We start from the raw sequence: 25,556 nt of genomic DNA on the forward strand, positions 1-25,556 counted from the left end.
TCTTGCAGACACATCTGAGAAAAGGTTTCCAGAGAACAATGCGCTATCAGTTTAGGCATCAGGGTCTGACTCATGTCTTCCTTTAGTTTCAGATCCTCTCCAAGTATCTGCACATCTGTTGTTGCTGCTCTCCATTCTAGATAGATTTTAATGTTATGTTTATTCTTAAACATGTATGTATTTATTTGTTTGGTTTGAGGTACTGGGCCCCACACTGAGCTGTGTTACAAGTCCTTTTTTATTTTGAAACAGCTCTTGCCAGGTTGCCTGAGCTGCTCTAATTTTTGGTCCTCCTGCCTCCCAGAGTATGGGTGTTACAGATGTTCACCATCATGCTCTATTATTTTGTTTCTTATAAGTAAGATTATGAAACAGTGCCAGAAGTTGGGTCTAAAAGCCAAACTCCTAGCTTCTGGTTTTGACTTTGTGCTTGTAGCTATTAACCTCTGTAGGATCTGGTCCTCTCTCTGGGAAGTGAGTATAGTAATCTTTGCTCTTGTCATTTATGGGATCCTGAGAGATTGGACCAGTGTTCAGAAAGTGCTGTGACACAGAGCTGGCAACATTTAGCACAATTTATTGCTCCTTAAAGTCCTAGACTCATGGTATTGCTTGTCTTTTCACTTCCCCTGCTTTATGATAATAAAAATGTTGGTGAAAGAAAGTACAATGTCTGCTTTGTTCTTTTCTCTATATTAGTCTTGCAGTCTGGTTGACAGCCCTCTTCAGGGAAAAGTACCCCAGTGGGCTCAGTTGTTTTTAGCGCAGTAGCCAGATGGCCTACAAGAAGCAGCTTATAGTCACATTTGCTCCTGTCAAAATTGTACTCTCTATGAGTATAAAGGTCTCGCTTCTCCCTGTCTGTCCTTCTCTCTCCACAGCATTGATGGGTTCTTTAAAGGTGAACATTTATATTCTAGATGGCTGATAGCTTTTTCTATGATATTTCTTCCCCTGCCGACCCTTATTTCCTCCCAGAAAAGCACATAGTTCCCTTGTAGAACAGTGTCCTGCAGTAGGATGTTAGTAATTCTTGAACCTGCTTGCTGAACTGGAGGATGCTGAAATGTAGAGAGTTGACCCGAGGTATCCTGGCCATCTGCTGCACTGGCTTTACTCAGACTACCTGACCAGCAGAGGAGAAGGCTGTGGTTAGAAGGCTGTGACTCAGATGGAGATGAATGCCTGCTGCACTCCATCCCTGCCATCAGTTCATCCCTTTATATGCATGATGACAGTCATCTTTACCTAAAACTGTGGGAAGACCACCTTACTGGGAAGGGTCTGTGCTCTTTATTTTGGGGTGGTCCATGTTCATGCTGACACTAGGTAAGATTCAGAGTTGGCTTCCTTCTCTGCATAGTAGTGTATTGGGGCTTTTTGTTAATATAGTTCAAATATGAGCACACACCTGTGTGTGTGTGTGTGTGTGTGTGTGTGTGTGTGACATTCTCTGATGTCTCAGTCTTAAAGGATGCTTGTTGTGTTAGAGTGGGGCCCCCTTCTGATGGCCTGTTTTAACTATGTCACCTCTTTAAATGGCCTCCCTCCTGTTGTATTAGAAGAAGTTAGGCCTGCACCCTATGAATTGGAAGATGGTTCACAGTTTAGTCCCTAACACCCTCCTTTCAGCTCTTCCCTATTTTGTCCTTTACCCTTTCTTTTGTCCTCTTTACATCTCACATGGGATTTCGTGGGATCATCACTGGTGTCATTCTACTCATACATGATTACATTTAAGACCTTCTTTTTTCTGGGCCACTAGAAAGGCCATCAATTCCTAGAAGACAATTATGAAAATAACAATAATAATCTTTTTTCTAAAATGTTTATTTATCTTCACTTATTGATGAAAGAAGGGGAAAGATTTTCTTATAATTTAATTTACTGCTGGGAGTATGAAGGGTTATCAGATCACATTAAAAGTAGAGGTATTTAAAACAGGGCCCAGATTTCTTGCTAGTATGTCATAGCTTTGGCATGTAAAAGAGTTTTGAAGATGAATCATAACATTGGTTATTCCTCTGTCTAGGTTTAGATTCTTCTAGTTTGATAATACATCTGCTAGTTCTCATGGGTCATTGTGTCCTGGGAAATCATATAGCCAGGAGTGGCAGCTTAGCAAGCAGAGTCAAGAATGAGGGCCGCAGGCTTGTGCAGACTGATAATGTGTGCTTACTCTTTGTCAGTTACAAAGAGATACATCTTAGCTTGAGTTAGCGTAATTGTTTTGGAAGTTTGGGTTGATGAAATAAAATGTAAAATGGGTAAGGAAGGAAAGGAAAAGGAAAAAAATGTGAAGTAAGAGTTATAAGTATTTAAAAAAAACCTTTAATTAGCTCCTAGAAGGCTGAGGATATCCAACTGACATTTTTTAAGGTCAGCAAGGAATTCAATAATGTTTTTAGATAAATATATAAAGCGAAACATTTAAAGTATCATTAATAATTAGAAGTCAAAGCAGAAAAAAAGTCATTCAGCCATACTTTGAGACAGACATATAGAAATATCCACAGTTGCAAATAGATGTACTTTATATGAAGTAATATGTACAACTGGACTGAGGGACATAGTTAAAAGAATAAATCTTTCAATATTAAAAAAAGAAAAAAGAACTACTGACAGACTTAGTCAGACAGAACAGGTCTGGAATCCTTGGAATCCTGATTGTTCCGGCAGCTCTGTCCTATTGTATAGTTAGTGTAGAATTTTAATCTCGCCATTTACCATGTCCTGATAATGTCTTGTCTGTCTTCCTCACATACAATCAATAACTTTCAAAAACTTTGTGGGTGTTGGCATTATATTTGGGAATCGAGTAAAAAGATGAGTAAGAAGCTGGACATGGTGGCTCATGTCTATAATCCCACCACTGGGGAGGCTGAAGCAGGAGGACCATCATGGGTTTGAGGCCAGCCTGGGCAACATAGTTTAAGGCCGGTCTGAATTACATAGTGAGAACCCTGTCTTGAAAAATCAAAACACAAGATAAAACAAAACAAAATGAGTAATAATGGTAAAAAGTAGTGTGGTAGAAGACTAGACATCTCAGGGTCCTCCCAGCATTGAAATTCCCACCCCAAGCCCACTATCTATATGAACCAGCTTCATTGGAGCTCTCAAGTTACAGCAATCAAGCACGTCTTAAAAAAAAAAAAAAAAAATGCTGTCTTTAAGCCTTTGGGAAAAGTTGGTGCTGTTTTGCACACCCTTGCCCTTCCCTTTCCCTTTCCTTCTCCCTCTTCCTCGTGTGGGTGTGGCAGCTGTCTGGTCTTGATCAGTAGCAGCTAATTTTGTTTCTCCACTGAATCGGACAGCACAGAGCAGACCTTATTCGTACATCTTGTTTGCTATTAGGAGAGATAGCCCCATTGGAGGAGGTGGGTTCTGGGGACTTGTCTCTCACTGGTGCTTTCCCCTGACTGCCAGAAAGGAAGCAGATTTGCTCACTCCGTTACCATCTTGGTGTTCTGCCTTACCTCATACCTAGCACAATGGAACCCATTGACCATGGGCTGAAATCTTGGAAACTATGAGCTGAATGAACCATATCCTCCTTTAAGTCACAGACGTTAGATAGTTTGTTACAGCAATAGGAAAGTGCACTAATGCAGGGCAATGGAGTTGAGTTTTTGTATGCAATTAAAGTTCTGTTTATTCATACTTAATTGTTATAATCTCTGTGCTAACCAGAAATAAAATACAGGATGATGAGAATATATGGTGAATGTAAGAAAAATTTAGTCTTGCCTTGGAACTTGACAACTTTGGAATTTATTGACTGCAATGCTTACGTTTTCACATGAAAATGTTGCCCTGTTACTTGTTTTTGTTTTGGTGCTTGATGTGCAAGCTAGCATGTCCCCATGTCCCCATGTCAGCTATCCTGTGACTCATTGTCCTTTCCAGCCAAAACAGTTTTGTTTGGTACTTGTCATTTTTGATTCTCATTACACCTATCAGAGCCAGTTAATTGTGAGTATGGAGGTACCACTGTATTGTGGTAAAAGACAACATTGCCATTAATCTCTGTCAGAACAGTCCCTCTCTCTGAACACACTTATCTCATCATTCTTGTCATGTTCTTGTCCTCTTTCCCGTCTTTACATGATATGATCAACAATATGGTAAATGTTGATGATGAGTGTGCTGTCCAGTGGAAAGACAGGCTCATACAATATTACAGTGTGTCCTCATCCATCTTATTCACTCAGTGTGGCACTATGCGATTTCTGGCTCTTCACCAGAGTCAAAATGATCATGAAAAGTACACATTTTGAGATGATTCAGAACATCAAGGCAGCCATGACAGCACAACTAAAGACTTGAATGAGGACTTGAACTGCTTCATAAAGTGTCAAGAGTGATGGGATACAGTGTGTTTGGAGTAAGGGGCAGGATTTTGAGGGGGATTAAGGACAGTGTGTCTTTCACTGTATTATTGATCCCACCTCATGAAGGAAATGAGACATTAAAGGAAATGAGAAATGAATCAAAATGTATCACTACAAAAAATGTCAACTAGATAAAAAGACAGTGATAGAAGAAATGAGGAACACAAAAAGCTGTAAGACCAATAGAAGCAAATAGGGAAGTGACAAAATTCTTTATCTGTAATTACTTTGAATGTAAATGGACTAAACCCCACAAGCAAATGGGATTTATTCCCAAAATGCAAGAATGTTTTAACCATATAGCCAATTAAAGTATTATATTAAAATGAAAGGATATAAACACAGTTATTTCACTTGATGCAGGAAAAAAAAGCATATGAACAAATTCAACACTCTTTTATAGTAATAAAACAGGAAAGTAGGAATAGAAGGAATTTCCTCAGTATGCTAAAAGCCACACATGAAGAACCCACAGCTAACATACTCTGCAGTGGTAAAAGGATAAAAGCTTTCTCTAAGATCTGAACAAAACAAGGATGCTTGTATTACAACTTCTGTTCCATAGCAGTTGGCAACAAAAAGTGGGGGAACAGAGGATCTAAGTTGGAAAAGAAGAGATAAAACTGGGCTGGGGATTTAGCTCAGTGGTCTGCCGCCTATCTTGTAAGCACAAGGACCCAAGTTCAATCCCTGATACCCCAAAAAACAAGAGATAAAACTATCTGTTTGCAGATGACATGATCTGATATATAGAAAACACTAAAGATCACATACACAAGCTAAAATAAAGAAGCAAATTAATTAAAATTGCAGTGTTCAAGACCAACACAGAGAACCTTGATTTCCAGTCTGGCATGTAAGGGAGCTTGGAAATCCTCAGTCCAGCCTTTAAAAAAGAAGCTAAGCAACCTACAAATCACAAAATCTTTCTTTCTTTTTTGGTACTGGGATCAAACTCAGGACCTTGTGCTTGTGAGCCAGGTGGTGGCACCACTGAGCTAAATCCCCAGTCCATCATGAACTCTTCTTAAATCTGTGATTGGAGGTCCCAGATCAAACCACTGCCCCAGATTGGAGAAACACCCAAGTGCGCACAGATTCCTTCTCTACTAGATCAAAAACCCAGGAGCAGAAAACGCCACGGGAATCAGTGCCAGAATAGGAAAACCTGAGCTATAAATGACAAGTTGTTGGAGACTCAGTGTAGACAAGTCTGGGAGGAAAAATTCCAGGGCTTCCTCACATAAGTTTTACCTCCAGAGAGCCCTACCAGATTCTTTTAGTGAAGACTGGAGAAAAATCCCTTTCTACCAGGGGGATGAGAAACATAGACATTTGAAATACTGTAGTATTATTTATTATTTAGTTATGCCTGCCCAAACAGAATCTTTCCAGAGTCTCTTCTACTGAAATTTTACCAGCCTAACTGATGCAGGCAAAGGAATTGAGGACTGGGAAGCACTGTGCTCATTGCCTGAGGGTACAGAGTTACTGAAAGACTGAACCACAAACTTCAGAACATTTCCTTCCCATACCCATTACCAACACAACTCAGAGGGCCTGTGCGCCATATTTCCTTTCACTTGATAAATTAGTCTGGAATTCAGTTAAAAAAAAAATCACCAGGCATACAGCAAAGAACAGTGAGAAGTCAGCAAATTTGAGAATAGAAATATCAGACCAGGAATCTAAATCAAAAGTGACCAAAATATCAGTATCTCTAATGGAAAGAGTAGAGAGCATGAAAGAATTGTCAGAGGCAGATATTCTCAGAAAGAATCAACAAGAAAAGTAAGAGATTAAAAACCTAAAGTAGAAATGAGAAAGGTTTTGATGGACTTTGCAGCAGACTGAACACAACTGTGGGAGGAATCTCAGCTTAAGGATATGTCAGTAGAAATTTCCCAATGTGAGAGTGACATAGAGACCACCATAAGGACAAAGGACAGAACTTTTAGTCATTAAAAGCATAACTGCAGAACTTTTAGTCATTAAAAGCATAATTTTTGTTTTCTTTTGAGGCAATGAGGAACTTAAAATCTGTTTTTGTTAAAGAGCAAGTGATTCTTCACTTCATTTTGCATCTGTCTCCTTTGTTACCTTAAACTCTGGGTCAGATCCTGCTCAACTCTGTGTGTATGCATGTTTGTCATTAGGGAGTGTCTGTCTAAAAGCTGGCAATACAAGGTAGATTAAGACCCCTTTGTGACTGAGGACACCAGGATGGGACTCACAGAGATACTTGCTACCAGTAAGCATCCAGAGTTTGTAGTCATTGCCCTAAAACCTAGTCATCATGGATTTCAGCATAGCCTCCACAAACTGGGCCTGTCACAGGCAGTGCCAGTTAATTTTTAGGACTGGATTAAGGGATAAGGCCTCCTGAAGCCATTTTGCAGAACCACAACTGAGATAAGTATCAGCCAGACCTAGCCAGTCCAAACTCTTCTCTCCCTTTTGTTCATGGGTCAGTCTGATTCTGTCTGTCAGAGCTGTACCCTCTTCAGCTCTTCAAGCTGAAGTCTCCTCTGCATTTTCTCACTCTGCCTAACAATAATCTCACTCTTACCTATGCCTGACACAGGTGCATCCAGAAGTGCCTTTCTTAGCTCATGAGTCGAGACTCTGTCCGTTGGAAGTTAAGGTCCCCGTCCCTCCTTGGGGGATCTCCTTGGACCGTGTCCAGTGACAGAAGCACAAAGAGAACTAGGAAAAAAAGCATAATAGATTATCTAAAAAATGTGGGACAGCTACAGAAAGTTTAACATATGTGTAACAGTAATAACAGAAGAGAAGAAGGGAACAAAAATAGTTCATATGTGTAACAGTAATAACAGAAGAGAGGAAGGGAACAAAAATAGTTCAAACAACAGTGACTTAAGATTTCTCAAAGTTATAGGTCCAGGAAAAATACGAAGCAGAATAAAAGTCAAAAAATCTAAAACTAGACAGTCATACTCAAACTTCAGAGAGTCAAAGAAAAAACCTGCAAGCAGATGGGAAAATTATCTTACCTGTGTAATAGCAAGGCTGTAAACTGCATGAAGCTCCTCTTCAGAAATGCAAGGATCAGAAGACTGGAGTGCTTCTGTTTCTGGGCATTATTGTAAACACACAGCAGGTTTTCCTGGTAGTCTCTCTTGGTTAAAGACCCAAGGATGCCCTTGCTGTTTCTCCTGATAGCTTCGTACTCACTTTTGAAAAAAGCCAACAGTTTCCCAGAGTATATATACCAACAGCTCATCCATTGCTAGAAAGCCTTCTTCTGATTAAAAAAAAAAACTGGATATTTTTGTATCTTTGTAGCTTCCTTTTGGTTTATAATTATTTCAACATTAAAACTTAAAACACTTGTTTATATAATGACAGTGAGTCATGATTTTATTTGGATTCCAGTGGAGACACTAAAAGAAAGTGAAGTAATAGTTTTATTTTAAAATGTTAATATTTGCAGTATGCCAGACATAATATTTTTTCAATTATATACACTTATGTTAAAAAATTAGATGCCAATCTAAATCCATAGAGAAGTCTGTAATCCACCTGGCTTCTGTCTGTGGCTACACAAATGAGAGGAACAGCTAGCTTGATTGCATTAGGCCAGAGGACCTGAAGGAAGCGCTTCTGTGACTGTGGGTGGAGTCCTAGGGCCCTGCACTCCTGCACACCGACTCACTGTCAGTGTTTTCAGGTCCTGCTTGGGCTCACTAATAAAAAGCAACAGGTAGAGTCTGCTATTCCTACCCAATTGAAGCTTAGTGAAAAAGAGAAAATAGCTGAATCTGTATGACTGAAAGACAGTTTCTCCTATCAAAGGTGGTAGTCTTGTCAAGATATTTATAGCTGAATGTGAGAGATCGTATTCTACCCCTTGTGACTCCATTTCCTATGTATAATGTGTGAGTGCTCATGTATTTTTTAAAAAAAATTGTTCTGATAAAATATAAAATTTACCATCTAAAAAGGTACCATTTAAAAATGTACAATTTATTGGCACTAAGAACAATTGTGATAATGTACAATCGCTACCACTACTGTTACTTTCAAAACTTTTTTTTGTTTTGTTTTGGGTTTTGTTTTTTTTTGTTTTTTTTTGTTTTTTTTTGGTGTTTTGAGACAGAGTCTAACTTTGTAGTTCCAGGTGGCCTTGGACTCAACTATGTACCCCATGATGGCCTCAAACTAGCAGTAATCCTCCTGCCTCAGCCCCTATGACCTGCTCTCAGAATTGCTTCATCATCTCAGACAGAAACAACCCATCATCAGTAATTCTACATTGCCCCCTCTTCCTACTCCTTCATAGTACTAATCTGCCTTTTGTCCATGGATTTGCCTGTTCTAGTTACCTCATGAAGTGACATCATGCAGTATTTGTCTGTCATATATGGTGTAATGTCTTCAAGGTTCATCTGCATTGTAGCTTATGTCAAAATGTTTCTCCTTTCAAGGCCAAATAACGTCCTCCTATATGTATATACCATGTTAAATGCAGGCAGATGTTTGGGCTTTTCCTTTTTGGGGGGTTATGGTGAAATAATGCTGCTGTGACCCTTGGTGTACATGTGTCTCTGTAAGCCCCACATAAGAGTGTAATTTCTGAATCATATAATAATTTTGTGTTTCAGCTTTTTGAGGCACTGCTCGCCTTTTCCACAATGGCTGCACAATTTCACACTTCTGTCAGCAGTGCACAAGGGTTCCAGTTTCCCTGCATCCTCACAGTCTTTGTTATTTTTCTTTTGTTTTAAGTGATAACCTTCCTGACGACTGTGAAGTGCTTGTCTCATTGTGGTTTTGATTTTCTTTCCCTAATGGTTAACCCTGCTGCATACCTTCCGTTGTACTCTTTGGCACCTTGTATATCTTTAGGGAATGTCCATTACCTGTTTTAATTGGGATGCTATTTTGCTGGTGAGTTGTAGAAGCTTTTATACATTCTGGTTGGTAATCCTTATTTTACTTGTGCTTTGTGAAATTTCCTTCCCTTCTGAGTTTCTCCTCACTTTCTGGATTGTGTCCTTTAATGTATATTTTCTGAAATTTGGAGGAAATCCTGTTCACCTATTTTTTTTTTTTTTTTGAGACAGGGTCTCACTATGTAGTTGAGACTGATCTGGAACTCACTGTGTAGCCCAGACGGGTCTTGAACTCACTGTGATCCTCCTGCATCAGCCTCCTAAGTGCTGGGATTACAGGTGTGCGCCACCACACTTGGCTTACACCTATTTTTTCTTTTGTTGCCTGTGCTTTTGGTATCATATAAAAAAACATTTCCAAACCATTATAAAGATATTTCTCTGTGCTTTATTCTAGAAATATTAAGATTTTAGGTCTTACATTTAGACCTTTGCTTCATTTTGAGTTTCTTTCTGTTCATGGTATATATAATAGCACAGCCTCAGCATCTTGCATGTGGATACCCAGTTTCCTGGGCACCCTTTGTTTAAACATTGTCCTTTTCCCATGGAATGATTTTGGCATTCTCATTGAAGATTATTTGAAAATCATGTGAGAGTTTATTTCTGGGCTATAGGACTATCTTTATGCTGGTCCCATACTACTTTCACTATTTTATCTAGGTATTGGAGATACAATAAAGATGAATAAATATGCTTCCTGTTTTACACGGAAATGTAAGCTCCATGAGAACATAGATTTTTAAGTTTTATTTATATCATTTGTAATGTCTTGGGCAGGACCTATCACACAGTAAGTGCTAAATAAAAATTGCTGAATGAATGGATTCTCCCAAAGAATTTAGAATTCAAAAGGACAGGATAAGACAGACATGAAATTAAATAGGGACATTTAATAGATTAGCAGATTTCCTCTTTTTCTTCCTTCTAAAAAACCCTTTGCTTAATCATAAATAATGTCATCTCAGCATGAGTATCAAGTAGAAATGGGATTCTGTGTGTACTGTTAATCTTCAGCAGCCACCACTTTAGGCCCCATAACTAGAAGATTCTAATTATGTCAGCATTTTCTCCGCACATATGAGGTAGCTTTCCAGAGTTAATTATATTGCATTGTGGATTCTGGTCCTCATCCTATTCTTTTATGCAGTTATTACTAATTTTTAAATTTTTATTTACTTACATATTTGCAGTACTCGATCTGGAACCCAGGAAGTGCTGAGCTACATCCTCAGCCCCTTTTTAAATGTCATATTGAGATAGGGGCTAGCTAGCTGAGTTGCCCAGGCTGGTCTTGGACTCTCCTGCTTCAGTCTCCTGAGTAGCTAGAATTTCAAGCATGTGCTCAGCTAGTTATGACAGAATTTTAAAGTGGAATTGTAGGCTATTGACAGTGGATGAAGTAAGGAGTTAGAATATTTGTAAATGTAAGAATTGTTAAGGTTTAGAATGAGAATTCAAAGAACAGACTCTCAGTGAGGGATCGTATTGGACTTGGGGCCCAGCTGTTAACAGTCTACATATCCTTAGTCTAGAACCTCACTTGTCTTGAAGTTGTCCTCTGCCCTGAATCTTCTTGGGACCTAGTATTCCTCAATTGGCATAAAGTGCTGCCTGTAATCCCTATTTAGGGAATTTAGGTAGAAGAGAGGTAATGTCAGGGCTGCCTTAACCCCTTAACAGTTTACCCCGAATGTCCCTTGGGCAGTGTGTGTTTGCCTACTGACTGTGCTGAGCCTCATTTCAACCACCACCAGTTGATTCTTGTTTGGATGAGATACCCTCCTGTGTCCATTTGTTTTATATCCACTATGTTTGGCATACTTTTTAAATTTAGAATATTGTATTTGCCTTTGATGTTTGTTTCTAGTGAAATCTAATAAGTTCTAGTTATTTTCTATTACTAATTCATGTTTATTAGTGAAAAATAAACTGTAATTTTGTGCTATAATGTATAAAAACTCTTATTGTAAGTATGTTAGATATAATTTTTCTACTCCAGAACTCAGTGATAGTCTTTTACAATACAAAAAATAGACACGTTTGGGACACTGAGACTGAACAAGAGGGAAGTGCCAAACAATCGGCAAAAGAAAAAGCTGAAAAAGGGAAAACTATTAGCATATTAGAGAGGAAAAGTCTGTTGTGAATTGGAAAACAGAAATGACATCTTATTGTCAACTACTTATAATACAAAAATAATAGAACTTGAAAGAAGGAACAATACTTTAAAAGTTCCAGTATTGGTCAGTGATTATAATTCTATGGGTAGTAATGACAGAATTGACCACATCTAACAAGCTAGCCTATAATCAGAAAGGGAGGAAAAAATATTGTCATAAAATATTTATGCACCTTCTGGAACAAATAACAAACTCATTTGTTATTTATTTTAAAATTTACTCAAAAACGGGATTCAAAAAGCCATTTGCAATTTAGGTCTAATAGACTAATTGAAAAATATGGGATAGGGAAATACTAACCAGGATGTCCATCATTGACATCTTCACCATTACATTTAGTAGTTGGACATTTTATAGAAATTATATCACCCACAAAAAAAAAGGGAAAGGCAAAGTGTGTTGTTCAAAGAAAGACAATTGAAAAAGAATTTGGAAACAGATGAGATACTATTGTTCAGATTGTTACATTGATTTGTGTATTGAATATTTTATGCTGTACCATACGAGAAAAATTGTTGAATAAATTTGAAAATCTGTCATTTTGATATTTCCTGTTATAAAAATTAATGAAAAATATGCAATTTTTGGTCATCTTGTATTCACATAATTGGACTGATGAGTGGTGAAGAAGTACAGAGCATTTACTTCTTTGTCCACATTTTTGCCAATTTTAATTTAACACCCTCCTTTATTCCAGTGCATAGGAATAAAAGAGATGATTATTGCCTTAGTTTCTTTCAGATTGTTAAGCAATAAATGAGTTTAGTTTTCTTTAGAGATTTGTCATAATGATAAATCTCTTGGCTTTTATGAACCTTGACCTTGTGAAGCCCTTGTAGCTACTTTCTCAGTGTACTAATCTTTTATGTCCCAGTTCACCTGTTGTTGCCACCTCTAGTGTTTCCACCCTATTAATGAATATGCTTCTGTGTCCTGTTAAGATTTGCCCCGCCCTCTCTTTTTATAGTGAGCTCTCTCACTCATTTTCTCATTTCTCTTGGTTCATACTTGTTAGAGAAGGGAGCTGATTTTGTTGTGTAGCCATCATCCAGATGGGCAGTACTCTCATGAGCCACCTCATAGATCTTTGCTGGTCTTTAGGTCCATGTTGTGGCTTATATCTAGATGCACCCCTAAAGCTTTATTTGGTCATAAGTGGGGCTTTTCAGAAGTGACTGGAGCTAGGGTTTGTGCTGCTGGGATCAGAGACATGATGCTGGGATTGATTGATTAACCGTGTGATGGTAGGATTAAGGATTGAGTGCTACCTGCCCTAAGATACAAGGGACAGAAAGAGCTGTAGTCTTAGCTTGTTGCTTGTCTTGTGCTTGCTTTTACTGCCTTCTGCCTGCCTTGAATTGTTTCTCTGTGATGCCAGTCTTTCATGCCTCTCTGCCTTAGAGCTAGCCCACTGTGAACTGAAATATCTATAAAATGTGAGCTGAATAAACCTTTTCTCCTTTAACTTTTGGTGTTGAGTATTTTGTCTCAGCAATGAGAAAAGTAACCAAGACAGTCCAACACTGGTCCCTCATCTTAGTCACTTGAAGCTAATTTTGTTGTGTCATCTGAATGATAGTAATGATCATATTGAAAGGACTTCTTAGAAGAGACCTAGCTGGCCTAAGTAAGATACTCAGAGCACCATATTTTATCCTCTATTCTTGGGACACTGAGAGCTTTCAGACCGGAGGAGTAGAAAGTGCTCATTTGTGTGGGATGTATTTCTAGTCTCCAAAAGGAGTCATGCAGGGATATTCAAAACAAAGTAAAATTATCTTTATGTGTCCTGGTGCTTGCTATAGCTTTTCTTAAAAGTAAAATGTCTTAGAAACTATTAGCAACTGAGGTATATTTGTGTTTTCCACCTCCTTTTATTTAATTCAAGACTTTTACTAAAATGAGAGTGATAACTTATATTAAAAAATGGATTACAGTATATTTTGGCATGGATACAATGAGCTGGATCATTTCATAAGTGAAAAGAAAACAGTGGATGGCTGTAGCCAGCAGCCTCCTAAGTGTGAGGAGAAGGTGGTTGAGAGTACCAGGTCATATGTATGTTTCCTTTAGCCAGCTCAGTAAGCCAACACCTGGAGATCTCGGTCAGTGCTCTTTTTATGAAGGCTTTCTTTGGGAATGACAACTTTCTGAAGAGCCAAATACGGCATTTTATGGGTGGTCAATGTAGCTACTTGATTTTCTTGTTTGAGAACATGCAGATAGCATATCTTGATTTCCTCAGTAGTACAAACTCAGCTTCATGAAAGTCACATATTACTCTTTCTTATTTTACCAAAGATTAGTGCAGACTTCTTCATGAAGCAGAAGCTCTGGGAGAGATAAAGGCAAAGGAGTGGCCAGACCTTAACTGGCTGATAACTGCCCAGAAGAGGTTGATGCCTACTGGGGGGCAGGCCATATCCAGGCCATGAATTTGGCCAGGTGCTGTGCACCTTGGCAAGACTTGGAGTCTGGAGGCAAGGTGAGAGGCCCAGGGAGGAGTGGCAGGAGATCAGGCTGAAAGGGAAAGCAGTCAATTGCTACATGTTTCAGTTTGTTTTGGAATATAATACTTCTCTATTTTCTGTGGTTGGCGACTATCACCTGTGTAAAAGGAAAACTTGGGCTGGAGATTTAGCTCAGTGGTTCTGCTGCCTGCTTCACAAGTGCAAAATCCCAAGTTCAATCCCTAATATCATTAAAAAAAAAAGGAAAACTCTAACCCAAGGCTGAGAGTTTTTTGCTGTTTATAAATGCATCACCTCTGATTTGTCTTTTCTTTTTCCCTTCAGGCTGTTTGGTAGGGACAGTGAATCTCAAATCCAGCAACCGGAACCCAGTGGTACAGGAGTTTGAAAGTAAGTATGACTTGCTGAGAGGAGATGTGGGCACCCTCTGGTGGACATATGGTAGTCTTGCAGCCACCTCAGGACACTCCTAGGCAGCTATCCCAGCAGTGTGCCTGTCATAGGAGTGCATCATTACCACAGTGAGGCACTCTGTGTGGATTTTACATTGCCTGACACCTGTTTACTGCTTGGTTTTGTGCTTAAACAACAAAGCAGGGTCACAGTGTCAGTAGTTTTTTCCTAGTAAAACCTCCTATTTTCTCAGAGACTCAGAGCCTGGAGATACCTGGTTGGTTAACTGCCTGAAAGCCTCTCTTACACTAGGGATGGTTCAAGGGGTCTGGTCCTACACACACATCTGGAAGAGTTCCACAGCCATGGAATGCTCTTTCCATTTACTCATTAGGTGTGGAATTGTCTTGTATCATCACGGATTCACAGACCAGCGACCCCAGGATCGAGTGGAAGAAAATTCAAGATGACCAGACCTCATATGTGTTTTTTGAAAACCAAATTCAAGGTATGACTCATGGCCCTCTGTGCCTTCGGACCTCCCTCTCATTCATGGGCCTCAACATGCACTAGTGTCCAGAAATCTTCCCAGACTACTGACTGCATCTGTAGCCAAAATTGTTTTTAAAATTTGCTATTATGAAGCTGGGCATGATGACACATGCCTGTGATCCCTGCACTAGGGAGGCTGAGTCCGGAGGATCTCTGTGAGTTCAAGTCCAACCTGCGATACATAGTGAGTTCAAGTCCAGCTTGAACTACATAATAAGACCCTGTCTAAAAAAAAAATAAACAAAAATTTTCTATTATAGAAAATTTCAAACATATGCAAAAGTAGAATAGATATTGTTTCTCTGTGCCTATCACCCAACTTCAACAAATACTAGTTAGAACCTCACTCTATGCACAATCCATTTTTAAAATTAAATTTTAAAAATAAAGTATTTTTAGTACAAGTATTTGGTGAAATAAGGATTCCTTATGGAATTTTATAATTCCATGTTTCTGGCATAAAATGTCATGAGCTCTTCAGGGCACATCATGGTCCTAGATGAATCTGACATATGGAAGGGGTTTTGCAATGAGGTATTCTTTCCGGTTTCCCTTTTCCTTGTTTTTTTGTTGCTATGCTTTTTTTTTTCTTAAAAAAAATTTTATTAGTACATGTTTGCATTATATAATGATTACATTTACTGTGGGGAATTGGTACATGTACAGAACACATCCCAATTCTTTTTTTACCCTTCCCCTCCACCCCCATTTCTAAAATATTTTGCCAACATCAGCTTTATTTATTTTGTAAGTGTTTATCACCATCAACACAGATTAATAGTAAGACTAACAGACCAAAAACATATAAAACACATACAATAATGACATTAAATCAAGGTACACTTTTTAATGTACACAGTGTATTTCTGAGGAATAAAAGAGCTGTCTTGTCATAACCTGGGATGGGTGTGATACAGGTGAGGTTGTCAGAAGGACAGACCATGGCACAGAGACCAGTGGGTGTTGTGGAATGCCCATCAAGTCCCAGGTATGGTGCTGGGTGTATACCTGAGGGAAAGTGCTCTGGACGGGTTAGCAGACCTCATCCTGGGTCATGCCTGGCTGCCAGGGGATACAGCAGGAAACAGGGAGGATGTGGTCTGGGTGCATAATGGCTTGCTCACTGGGAAGCATGGTGTGATGTGGAGAAAAGTGTCAGGACAGAAAAGCTGTGTGTGAAGACAAGCCAAAGAGAGCTCAGCTGAAGGGAGGAACGCAGGGTTCTTGCTTCTGCCAGGGCCTGGGTGAGGCAAGAGACATGGAGAAGGAGAGGAAACTGAGCTGATACCCCAAGTGCTGGCAACACAGGCGGTACGCAGTGCCTGAGGGGCTAGCACGGTTTCTGGAGAAGTGATATGGTCACATCTGTGCTTTAGACTAGAAGATTGAGGTGGATGTTCTACCTCAGGAGAGTGGAGATGGGCAAAGCTTGGAGGAGGGCCATCATGACAGAGATCTGCAGAACCTAGAGGGAGCTGCTAGTTGCCTGAGCTGAGCTTGGAGGCAGTGGGCATTCAGGGGAGATTGCTAGGACCTTACTGTGCAGGAGGTGGCAAGGGAAAGGCAAGAGATGGACCAGAGAAGAGGGACATCGTCTTCCTTTAGACAGGAGGGGAGGAATAACCAGGAGTTGCTGGGGCAGGCAATTTCAGAGTTCTCAGAAATTGAAAGTTAAATATCATTAGAAGACGCAGGCTCTTCCAAATAGTTTTTTCCCAACCCGTATTTTTAAAGAGATGGACATGTTATTCTCAGAAACATCAATATTTTTTTGGTCACATAGATAGCCCCTGCTAACTGCGTACAGTTTGGGTCAGCAGAGCAACCAAGTAAAAATTCTTGAAAGAACTTTCTGGAAATTAAACATTTTCTTTCAGCCATATCGATGGGGAATGAAAAAGGAGGATTTTTCTGCACAGGACACAAGGGTTGGGAATACTTGCATCTACTTGGCCTTTTCTTATGCTTTTCAGGATTGTACTAAAAGGACCCCTTTAAAATGTATAATTCAGTGGTGTTAGTGCACATAGTTGTGTAACCAACACCTCAGTCAGATTCCACATTTCATCACTTCCATTAGCAGCCCATCCTCTACCCCCAGAAGTCCTTCATCTGCTTCTGTCTCTCTGGATTTGGCTGTCCTTGATACTTCCTATAAAGGAATCTTAGAGTCTTTTGTGTCTGGCATCTTTCTCTTAGCATAGTATTTTCAAGACTAATTCATGTTGTAGCAGGTGTTATTACATCCTTTTTTACAACTGATACTTCATTGTAAGTATACCATGTTTTATCACTTAATCAGTTCATGCATATTTGGGTTTGCATTTTGTGACTGTTACCAATAATGCTGTAAACATTCTTGTACAGGTTTTTTCATGAACATGTTTTCATTTCTGTGAGATAAATGACCAAGAGTATATCCATGGGGTCACATGACAGTGGCATGTTTAGTTTTCAGAGGAACTGACCATTTTCCAAGTTATTTCAGCATCTTACATTCCCACTGTCAATGGATTCCCCTGCATCCTTACCGATGTTTATCATCTGACTTTGTGATGTAGCTGTCTTAGAGGGTAGAAAGTAGTATAGTATCTCAAGGTGTTTCTGATTTGCATTTCCCTGATGACAGATATGTTGAGTATCTTTTTCATGTGCATATTGAACATTTGAATATTTCTTTGGAGAAATGTTTATTCAAATCTCAATTTTTAATTTGGTTATTTCTCTATTTGTTATTTAGTTATAAATTCTTTATATATTCTACATAGTAGTCTTTCATCGGATACATGATTTGCAGATATTGTGTCCCATTCTGTGGACTTTTTGTGGTTTTTGAAGGAAAGATATTTTTAATTTTGATGACATCCAGTGTAACTTGGGTTTTGGGTCTCATGAAGATTTAATTTAAGCCCATAATTTGATCTTTAACTCTTTCATCTGGACATTAGGTTTTCATTGCCTGTGGAGGGAGAAACTCAGATTCTTTGCTTTGCATGTGGATGGATACCTAGTCGTCCCAGCATTCTTTTTGAAAAGTCACTTTTCTTTTTAACATTTATTTAATTTTTCTTTTAATGGGGTATCCCTTTGTGGATGAGGAGATGAGCTTTCTGGCTTAACAGAGACACATAAAAATGAGTGCCTGTTACACACCAGCTTCTGCTTTTGGTGCTCATGTTAGTCATGACTGCTATCCTCGGGGTGTTCATTCCATTACATGGAGAAACAGAAATCCATCTTTTTACTGAGGCATCGAATCTGGCCCCAGAAACCACCTTCTCCAAGTGGCAAAGATGTCTCCACAGTGTTTTAGTGCTTATGTCTTCTTTTCTACAGGGGACCTAGCAGGCCGTGCAGAGATACTGGGGAAATCCTCCCTAAAGATCTGGAATGTGACACGCTTAGATGCAGCCCTCTATCGATGTGAGGTGGTTGCTCGAAATGACCGCAAAGAAATTGATGAGATTGCCATTGAGCTAATTGTACAAGGTAGGAACTCCTGGTAAAGCATTTCCGCCCATCAGGCCTCACACTGTGCTAAGAGATCAGTTCTTATTTTGATTTCTTTTCCATCCAGAGCTCACTCCCAAGGGTGTCTTGTAGCTTAGGGAAGTGAGCTAGTAAGGCTGAGACTTCCTGAGTTGGTGGAAGGTGGCTGGAAAGTTAAGTTTCTGCACTTTTCCTAAGATGCTCTAGCATCCTTAGTCTCCTCTCTCCCTCTGGAAGTTGGAAGGAATTGGGGACTAAGGTCTAATGGGGCAGGGGTTTGAACATGAAGGACACCATGTGGTGGCAGCAGGTCAGCTGGGAGGCAGCAGTGGTACAGGATCACTTGGCTGGCTTCCTTGTTTTTGTAGCTGGTTTATTCAAATGGGGTTTGATAATAATAGTGGAGCTGTGTTGCTGAGATTTAAAACACCAGCCCGTATTTTTTTCTGCAGTGAAGCCAGTAACCCCTGTCTGCAGAGTACCAAAGGCTGTCCCTGCAGGCAAGATGGCAACGCTGCAGTGCCAGGAGAGCGAGGGCCACCCTCGGCCTCACTACAGCTGGTACCGTAATGACGTGCCACTGCCGACGGACTCCAGAGCCAACCCCAGATTCCGAAATTCCTCTTTTCTCTTAAACTCTGAAACAGGCACTCTGGTAAGATCTCTTCTAAGAGATAAATATGGAGATGTCTTCGTTGGAGCAAGTGATGTTTTTTGTAGAAAGAATGGTTATTAAGAGAGACTGTAAGACTGTATTATAAGACAGGAGTTACATATCGAGAATGTTAGAAGTTCTACAGGAAAAATGGCCCTCCCTTCATTATAAACAAGTCCAAGCGGTAAAATAAAGGAAGGGAAACCTACAGATTAAAGAGAGACCAAGGAAGGCTACTAGACAAATGGTATGGGTGGACATTATTTGAGTCTTGATTTGGCTTATCAGCTACACAAACCATTATGAGACACTGGGGAACTTGATTACTGGCTGTGTGCCTGATGGTATTAATGGTTAATTGCTTTAGGCCTGACAGTGAGTATGATTTTTAAAAGTCCTTTTCTTCAAGAGATACATACTGAAATATTCATTGATAAAATGCGTCTGGAATTTGCCTCAAAAGAACCCAGTGGTAGAGGGGGGTGACATGGGAAAAGGAAACAGGATTGGTCAGGCTGCTTCACCAGTTAGCACCACAGGCTTGTTCTCATGCCCTTGTCATCAGGGAGGCCTCTGGCCTATGGCATGCCAGCTGCATGTGGTAGTAGGAGGTTATGTTAAATAAATAGGATGCTTGGTATTTGTTTGGCCAAAGTTTTGCCTGAGGAGTAGTCTCTGTCACAGTTTCTGCTGAATGTGCGTAAAGCACAGCCTATCATTCTGGATGTTGCCAGTTTTGGTATCTGCTGCTTCAAAGGAGTGCACCGTTGGGGTCCTGTTAGGCAGCAGTGGAGAGCTTAGCAGGAAGAAGCTGCATAGTGTCTAAGAAAGAAGCCAGAAGCAAGAGAGCAGATACTGACCATACTTTAGCTTCTGCAGGACTAAAGGTGGCAGCTGTGGTGCCCTCTACACTGTTGTCTACTTACTGACATGTCACTTTCTGGACAGGTTTTCAGTGCTGTTCACAAGGAGGACTCTGGGCAGTATTACTGCATTGCTTCTAATGATGCAGGTTCAGCCAGATGTGAGGAGCAGGAAATGGAAGTCTGTGAGTTAACTTTTCGAAAAGGTTTCACTGTAAAACTGGGAAAGGAATTGGACATTTGAGAATGAATTCTAGACCATCACTTTAAACAACTCTTCTGGCATGCATCAGCTTTTGTCTGGAGGTGACAGGGTCTACCAGAAGCCATTTGGGAGGTTGAAGGAAGGATGAGAAAGCACTGAATCTCAACTAGTAGATGCCAAACAGGCCTGGCACTGGACAAGTGGCCGCTCATGTAACTTACACAGTGTGTCATCACACTCTTTCTCCAGTGGTTGATAGGATCATCAAAGCACAAGATTGGATAAACTTCCAGGAATTTATTCAGTTGGCTATTTTTAAGGAAATCGTAAGATAGCTTTCACCCCAGTGATTTTTCCCTGTCCTGTGATGGTGGCACTGAAGGAGAGAAGGGGCAGGTGTAGGGTGTCTGAGTCACTTGAATTGCTTCTAGAATCCTTTACTGTCCCATTTGCAACCACCCTGGAGCAGTGTTTTCTAAAGTTATTTGATGGGAAAAGCCTTTGGACCACTCCTCCACAAACATCTCATGGCCCTAGGCACACATTATACATACATTCTGTCATTCTTCTCACCTGGCAAGTAGGCAAGGTCTGCTCTAGGGTCATTTTCTCCTGGAGGAAAGTTTGAGTTGATAAATTCCCTGTGTATTTTTTCATGTATTTAATTTACATAAACAGCCAGTAGTGCCCCCATGTTGAATGCAACCTTGGCCCTGTGTATAGAAATGGGAAAGGGGAATGCAGGGGTTTCTCCTGAGAGGCCAGGTGGACAGTGGGGTACTCATTTAGTAGTTTTTATTTTTCAGGCTCAAAACTAACTTATTTCCCCAAAATACTACATGGCAAAAGTAGGCTCTGATAATTAGGATTTTTTTCACATGGCTCCTTGCTCCTAATTCTACATATCATGTAAACATATCTTCCATCAACAATATTCTTGGGCATTCAGCTGGAGGACTTCTAGGTGTTTTATGGAAGGCCAGGCCTCTCTTAATTCAGTGTTCAGTGTAACTGCCTTTGAACTGTGGAAGGCCCAGTACTTTTCACTTGTGGCATCAGGGGTTCTTGGCTAGAAAAATATTAAGTGTTCTCTATGTGTTCTTCTGGCCAGGGTAGGCTGGAGAGGGCAGTGGGGTAAGTGGGGTGGGCAAAGGGAGGCAGGGCAAGGCAGGTTTCTTTTCTCAGAACAAATAGTAGGTAGCATAGCATCTCTTTGCATAAAACTTCTTTTCTGCAGATGACCTGAACATTGCTGGCATTATTGGAGGGGTTCTGGTTGTCCTTGCAGTCCTGGTCCTGATAACACTGGGCATTTGTTGTGCATACAGACGCGGCTACTTCATCAACAGCAAAGAGAATGGAGAGAGGTGGGCCTGACTTACATGAAAAAGACAAAGTCCAGGCCAGCATTCATAGGGTGGCCACGCCACTGATGTGCTCTCTTTCTCTATTTACAGTTACAAGAGCCCAGGAAAGCCCGATGGCGTTAACTATATCAGGACAGATGAGGAGGTAAGGAGCGAAGAGGACAGATAGCATTCAGGAAACAAGGCCATCCAGATGTGCCCAGCCAGGAAAATATTCCTGCTTAGAAAACCAGGGGGCCCTCATAGGAAGATTACAAGTTACATGGCAGACCCTGAGCTCTTAGCTGTTCACAGTAATGGTGCACACTCATGGCATTCCCACTTTGCAAACTCTAGTGCATACTACTGTTTTATTCTGTGTGGGGTTGGGGAAGTACTGGGATTGAAACCTAGGCCCTCTACACTGAGCTACATCCCCAGCCCTTTTTATTTTTAAATAGGGTTTAAGTCATTAAGTTGCCCAGGCTGGGCTTGAACTTGAGATGCTCTTGCCTCAGCCTTAGTGTTCTGGGATTACAGGTGTGCACCATCATGCCCTCCCAGCTGTTAAGACCAGTTGTTTTATTTGGCCCTTCCCTTCCACTGTGGTATGGGCTAAATGAGTTTTCCCTTTCCCACCACCCCACTTGGGTCCTGACTGTGGCCTGGCTTTGTAGGGTGACTTTAGACACAAGTCATCGTTTGTGATCTGAGACCTGGGAGTGGTGTGGCCAAGAGCACATGCAGATACCTCTCCTAGAAACTCCTGTCAAGGGAGCCACGAGCTGTACGTGCCTGGATGAAGCAGACACTCATGCAGAAGCTTTTTATTTTGGCCAAAGTTGACCACTTGACTCCTTTCTTCTCTAACAAGCCACATGAATAAAAGAACCTTCCTCAAGATGGGCATGGTAACCACCAGGAAAAGAATGAGCTCACCAATTTGCTCCCCAGTCCACTGCTGGCCCAGTCCCTCTGTGGGTAACAGGTGATCTCAAAGTCCCAAGCCACACACTATGGGCCTGTATCTGCTACTGGCTGTTCAGCAGCCAGAGTAAGAGCTGTTGCATGTTTGGATGAGGTGTTGCAGTGGTAGCAGCAGCATCACTGTGAGCACTGGAAAAGGGTTTGCATGTAGATTTTGTCTGTGGGCCTGACCCTCCTGCATGCTTTTCTTCAGGCTCTGGTGATGGGTGTTGTCCATCTTGTCAGATCTGTATTTGGTAAAGAACCAAATGGGAGGCTACATAGCTTGCTGGAAGAGGGCTCTTCTCTGAGGACTCTGCTTGTCCAAGAGGCTATAGGATTTGAGGAAACCCCTTTGTCTTAGGCAAAGTCTGTAATGGTACTGAAAAAATGCTTTTCTATGGGTCTTGCTTATTTTATAACATTTTACATTCTAAATTTTTGCTAAAGATGTATTTTGACTATTGAAAGGAAAATTTCTATTTAAACTGTAAATATATTCTCATACATTGTTTAAAAACTTATTTTTTTAAGAGTTCAACCTAAAATGGAAGTTCCAAGCTACTAGTGGTTAACTGAAAAAAATCCATAATTCTTTTGCCCAAGGAATCCTCTAAAGTTGGCTTCCTGGAATGTTCCTTTATGCATCCAAGTTTTAGCATTTTCATAAGAAAACTTAGGCCATCTGTACTTGAGACCATTGTTATTGAAGAAACCTTTAAATATTCCAGCTCAGCCATGTGGACGTCTTTTTGCATATTTCCAAAAGAAAGCCAGGGAGCTAGATCAGCTTTGTGCTGCCTATTCCTGAGGTCACTAAAGCTCCTGTGCCCTGAAGCAGACCACATTGATGGACTCTTGAGGGTCAAATGCCACCATTCCGAGTCGGGGTTTGGCCCCTTCACCTTCATGGCCCTGGCTACAGCTTTTGCTCCACCCTTTTGTTGGTATTTCACGTGCCATGAAGTGCTTGGTGGTTCTGGGTTGGGTGCCTCAGGCTTGCATCTGCTGTGTGATGTCCCAGCTTTCTGGTTCCCATGAAAGACCTTTTGATTGAGGATGGCTCACAAAACAAAGGAGCCACTGCTGTTTGTCTTGTTAAGTTCATTTTGATTGTGCAGTGCATAAGATTGTCCAGTGTCAAAGGCAATTCTGAAATCAAACCTGTGAGCTATTTTTTAAAGAAAATGAAACCACTGATCCTCTTTTCCCTGAAGAACACACCTGGCACTGCAGGTTCTTCCTCCTTCACAACAAACCATTGTGTGCTGGCAGCCAGGCCAGCCTTTTGAAGATCAAATGGTGCAGCCAGGGTTGAAAGCAAGATGGTAAGGAAAAGAAAATGCCTCCATCAAAAACCATTTTCTAATTTTGATTTTGAATTTTTTATCTACCTGATACTGCTCACTTTGCAGGGACATTAAAATCATCATTGAAAAGTTTTTGTTCTTCAAGAGGAGATGTTCTCAGGCACAGATACACTGCCGTTAGACTTTTGATGAAGTGGTTCGAGCCAGGAGCTTCTCAAAGGAGCACCGATTTCCATTGTGTGCCTGGAGGGTGGTTTTTATGTAGAATGTAGTCACCTGTGATTCTGCTTTCAGTGTCTTAATTTTTTATACTTTCAAATTTTTTTTATTGAATACTTGAGATGTACTTACTTTTTTTTTATGTGACCTACCGTCATTTGGGACATTGGGCAGGGCAGCAAGCAACTCTTCTGCATTCAGTCTTGGGTATCTGCATCCTCAGTGCATAAGACTGCCCCTTCCTCTCCTCTTCTGCCTCTTGATAGGAAGGGCAGCTGCCCCACCCCCACTGTTGGGGTTTAATACCCTGCCCCCATCCTGGGGTCACAGCAGTAGCACAGCCAGATCTCCTTTGTATACCTAGTCTTCTGCACTAGTGCCATGGGAACTGAGTCTAACAAAGAAGTGACACAGCCTGTGAAGTGTTGCCTGTGACATAAAGCTGCAGCAGAGAAGGAGCACTTGTTGGTGAAGACTCAAGAAGCTTGTACAGGGGTGTTCTTCAGGCCTTTGGTATGAATGTTGTTGTATATAGGTGTTACAGACTTTTACTAACACACATGTAATTTGGTATTTGTTAAAACCTCATTTATAAAAGCTTTAAAAACATCAAGTTTACTTTCTCCTTCTTTGTAGTTCGGTTGTGTGTAGCACATCTTCCTCACATTGTTAGGCAGGTACACTAGAAAGGTACAGTCTCATCACTGTGCTCAGGGAAATCAGACACTGCATGGAGCCATCTGTTTACTCAGAAGCGGCTTTGTGACTCTGCTCTGATGACGAGGCCACCTGTGTCAGAGTTCATGTATGGGAGTCTGGTGGCTTTCTGTCTCCCAAATCTAACTACTGAATGCCAAAACACACTTGAAACAGCAATTTGGGGGCTAGCTAGGGGTGGCTCTGTGGAGCACTTGCCTAGCATGCCTGAGGCCCTGGGTTCCATCCCCAACACCACACAGCATGAAAGGGGTGCTTAAGGATAACGGGGAGCCAGGGGTTTGGCTTGGTGGTTCTGTCTGTCACCTGCCTTGCAAGTGAAAGATCCTGAGTTTTATCCCCAGTACCCCCCCAAAAAAGATAATAGGAAGTGAACACAATCAAATATATGGTGATTCTTTAAATTTATCACAATAAAAGATACATGGCTCCTGATCCCCACTCTACCCCCTTATCCTGTTGTTCTTGCCACTCTGTGAAGCAGTCCTGGAAGCTCTCTTTCAGGACTGTTTTTACAAGATGTGACCAGACATACAGAGAATGCTGCTGCTCAGTGTCATCAAAAGGAAAAAAGCAGGTTTGTAAAACCATTGCTGTATGTCCTCATCCATCTTTTTCATTGAATCTAGCTCTTCCCCAAAGCTGAAATGACCATAAAAGATAACTGATGTGGGGCTCAGTGGTTCTGCCACCTACCTGGCAAGCGCAAGGTCCTGAGTTTGATGCCAGCACACACACACACGAAAAAAAAAAAGGTAAATGATGTGAATCAATTCAGGACATTGAGGCAGCTAAGGCAAGTGTAACTAAAGATACAAATGAGGACTTCTGGCCCTACTTCAGAATGTGGTAAGGACAATGGGATGTGTTTACAAGG

The 25,556-nt window shown here is 40.8% G+C and overlaps 1 protein-coding gene across 3 annotated transcripts in view; it reads left to right on the forward strand.

Annotated features, from left to right (window-relative positions):
* Nucleotides 1-24,555, forward strand: part of Jam3 (junctional adhesion molecule 3) — a 64,714-nt gene extending 40,159 nt beyond the window's left edge. The window contains exons 2-9 of one of the 3 annotated variants that reach the window (XM_010641956.2): nucleotides 14,289-14,354; nucleotides 14,752-14,865; nucleotides 18,246-18,398; nucleotides 18,851-19,053; nucleotides 20,002-20,101; nucleotides 21,359-21,488; nucleotides 21,579-21,633; nucleotides 24,327-24,555. In XM_010641956.2, coding sequence (XP_010640258.1) covers nucleotides 14,289-14,354; nucleotides 14,752-14,865; nucleotides 18,246-18,398; nucleotides 18,851-19,053; nucleotides 20,002-20,101; nucleotides 21,359-21,488; nucleotides 21,579-21,633; nucleotides 24,327-24,371 — 866 coding nt within the window. In that variant the 3' untranslated portion in view covers nucleotides 24,372-24,555. Of the gene's footprint in view, nucleotides 1-14,288; nucleotides 14,355-14,751; nucleotides 14,866-18,245; nucleotides 18,399-18,850; nucleotides 19,054-20,001; nucleotides 20,102-21,358; nucleotides 21,489-21,578; nucleotides 21,634-22,144 lie in introns of all 3 variants that reach the window. The other 2 variants (XM_010641975.2, XM_010641966.3) reach the window with 2 other exon arrangements.
* Nucleotides 24,556-25,556: the final 1,001 nt, after the last annotated feature.

This window comes from Fukomys damarensis, unplaced genomic scaffold (genome assembly GCF_012274545.1).
Source record: "Fukomys damarensis isolate Sample0158 unplaced genomic scaffold, DMR_v1.0_HiC HiC_scaffold_16, whole genome shotgun sequence".
In the NCBI taxonomy this organism is placed as follows: Eukaryota; Metazoa; Chordata; class Mammalia; order Rodentia; family Bathyergidae; genus Fukomys; species Fukomys damarensis.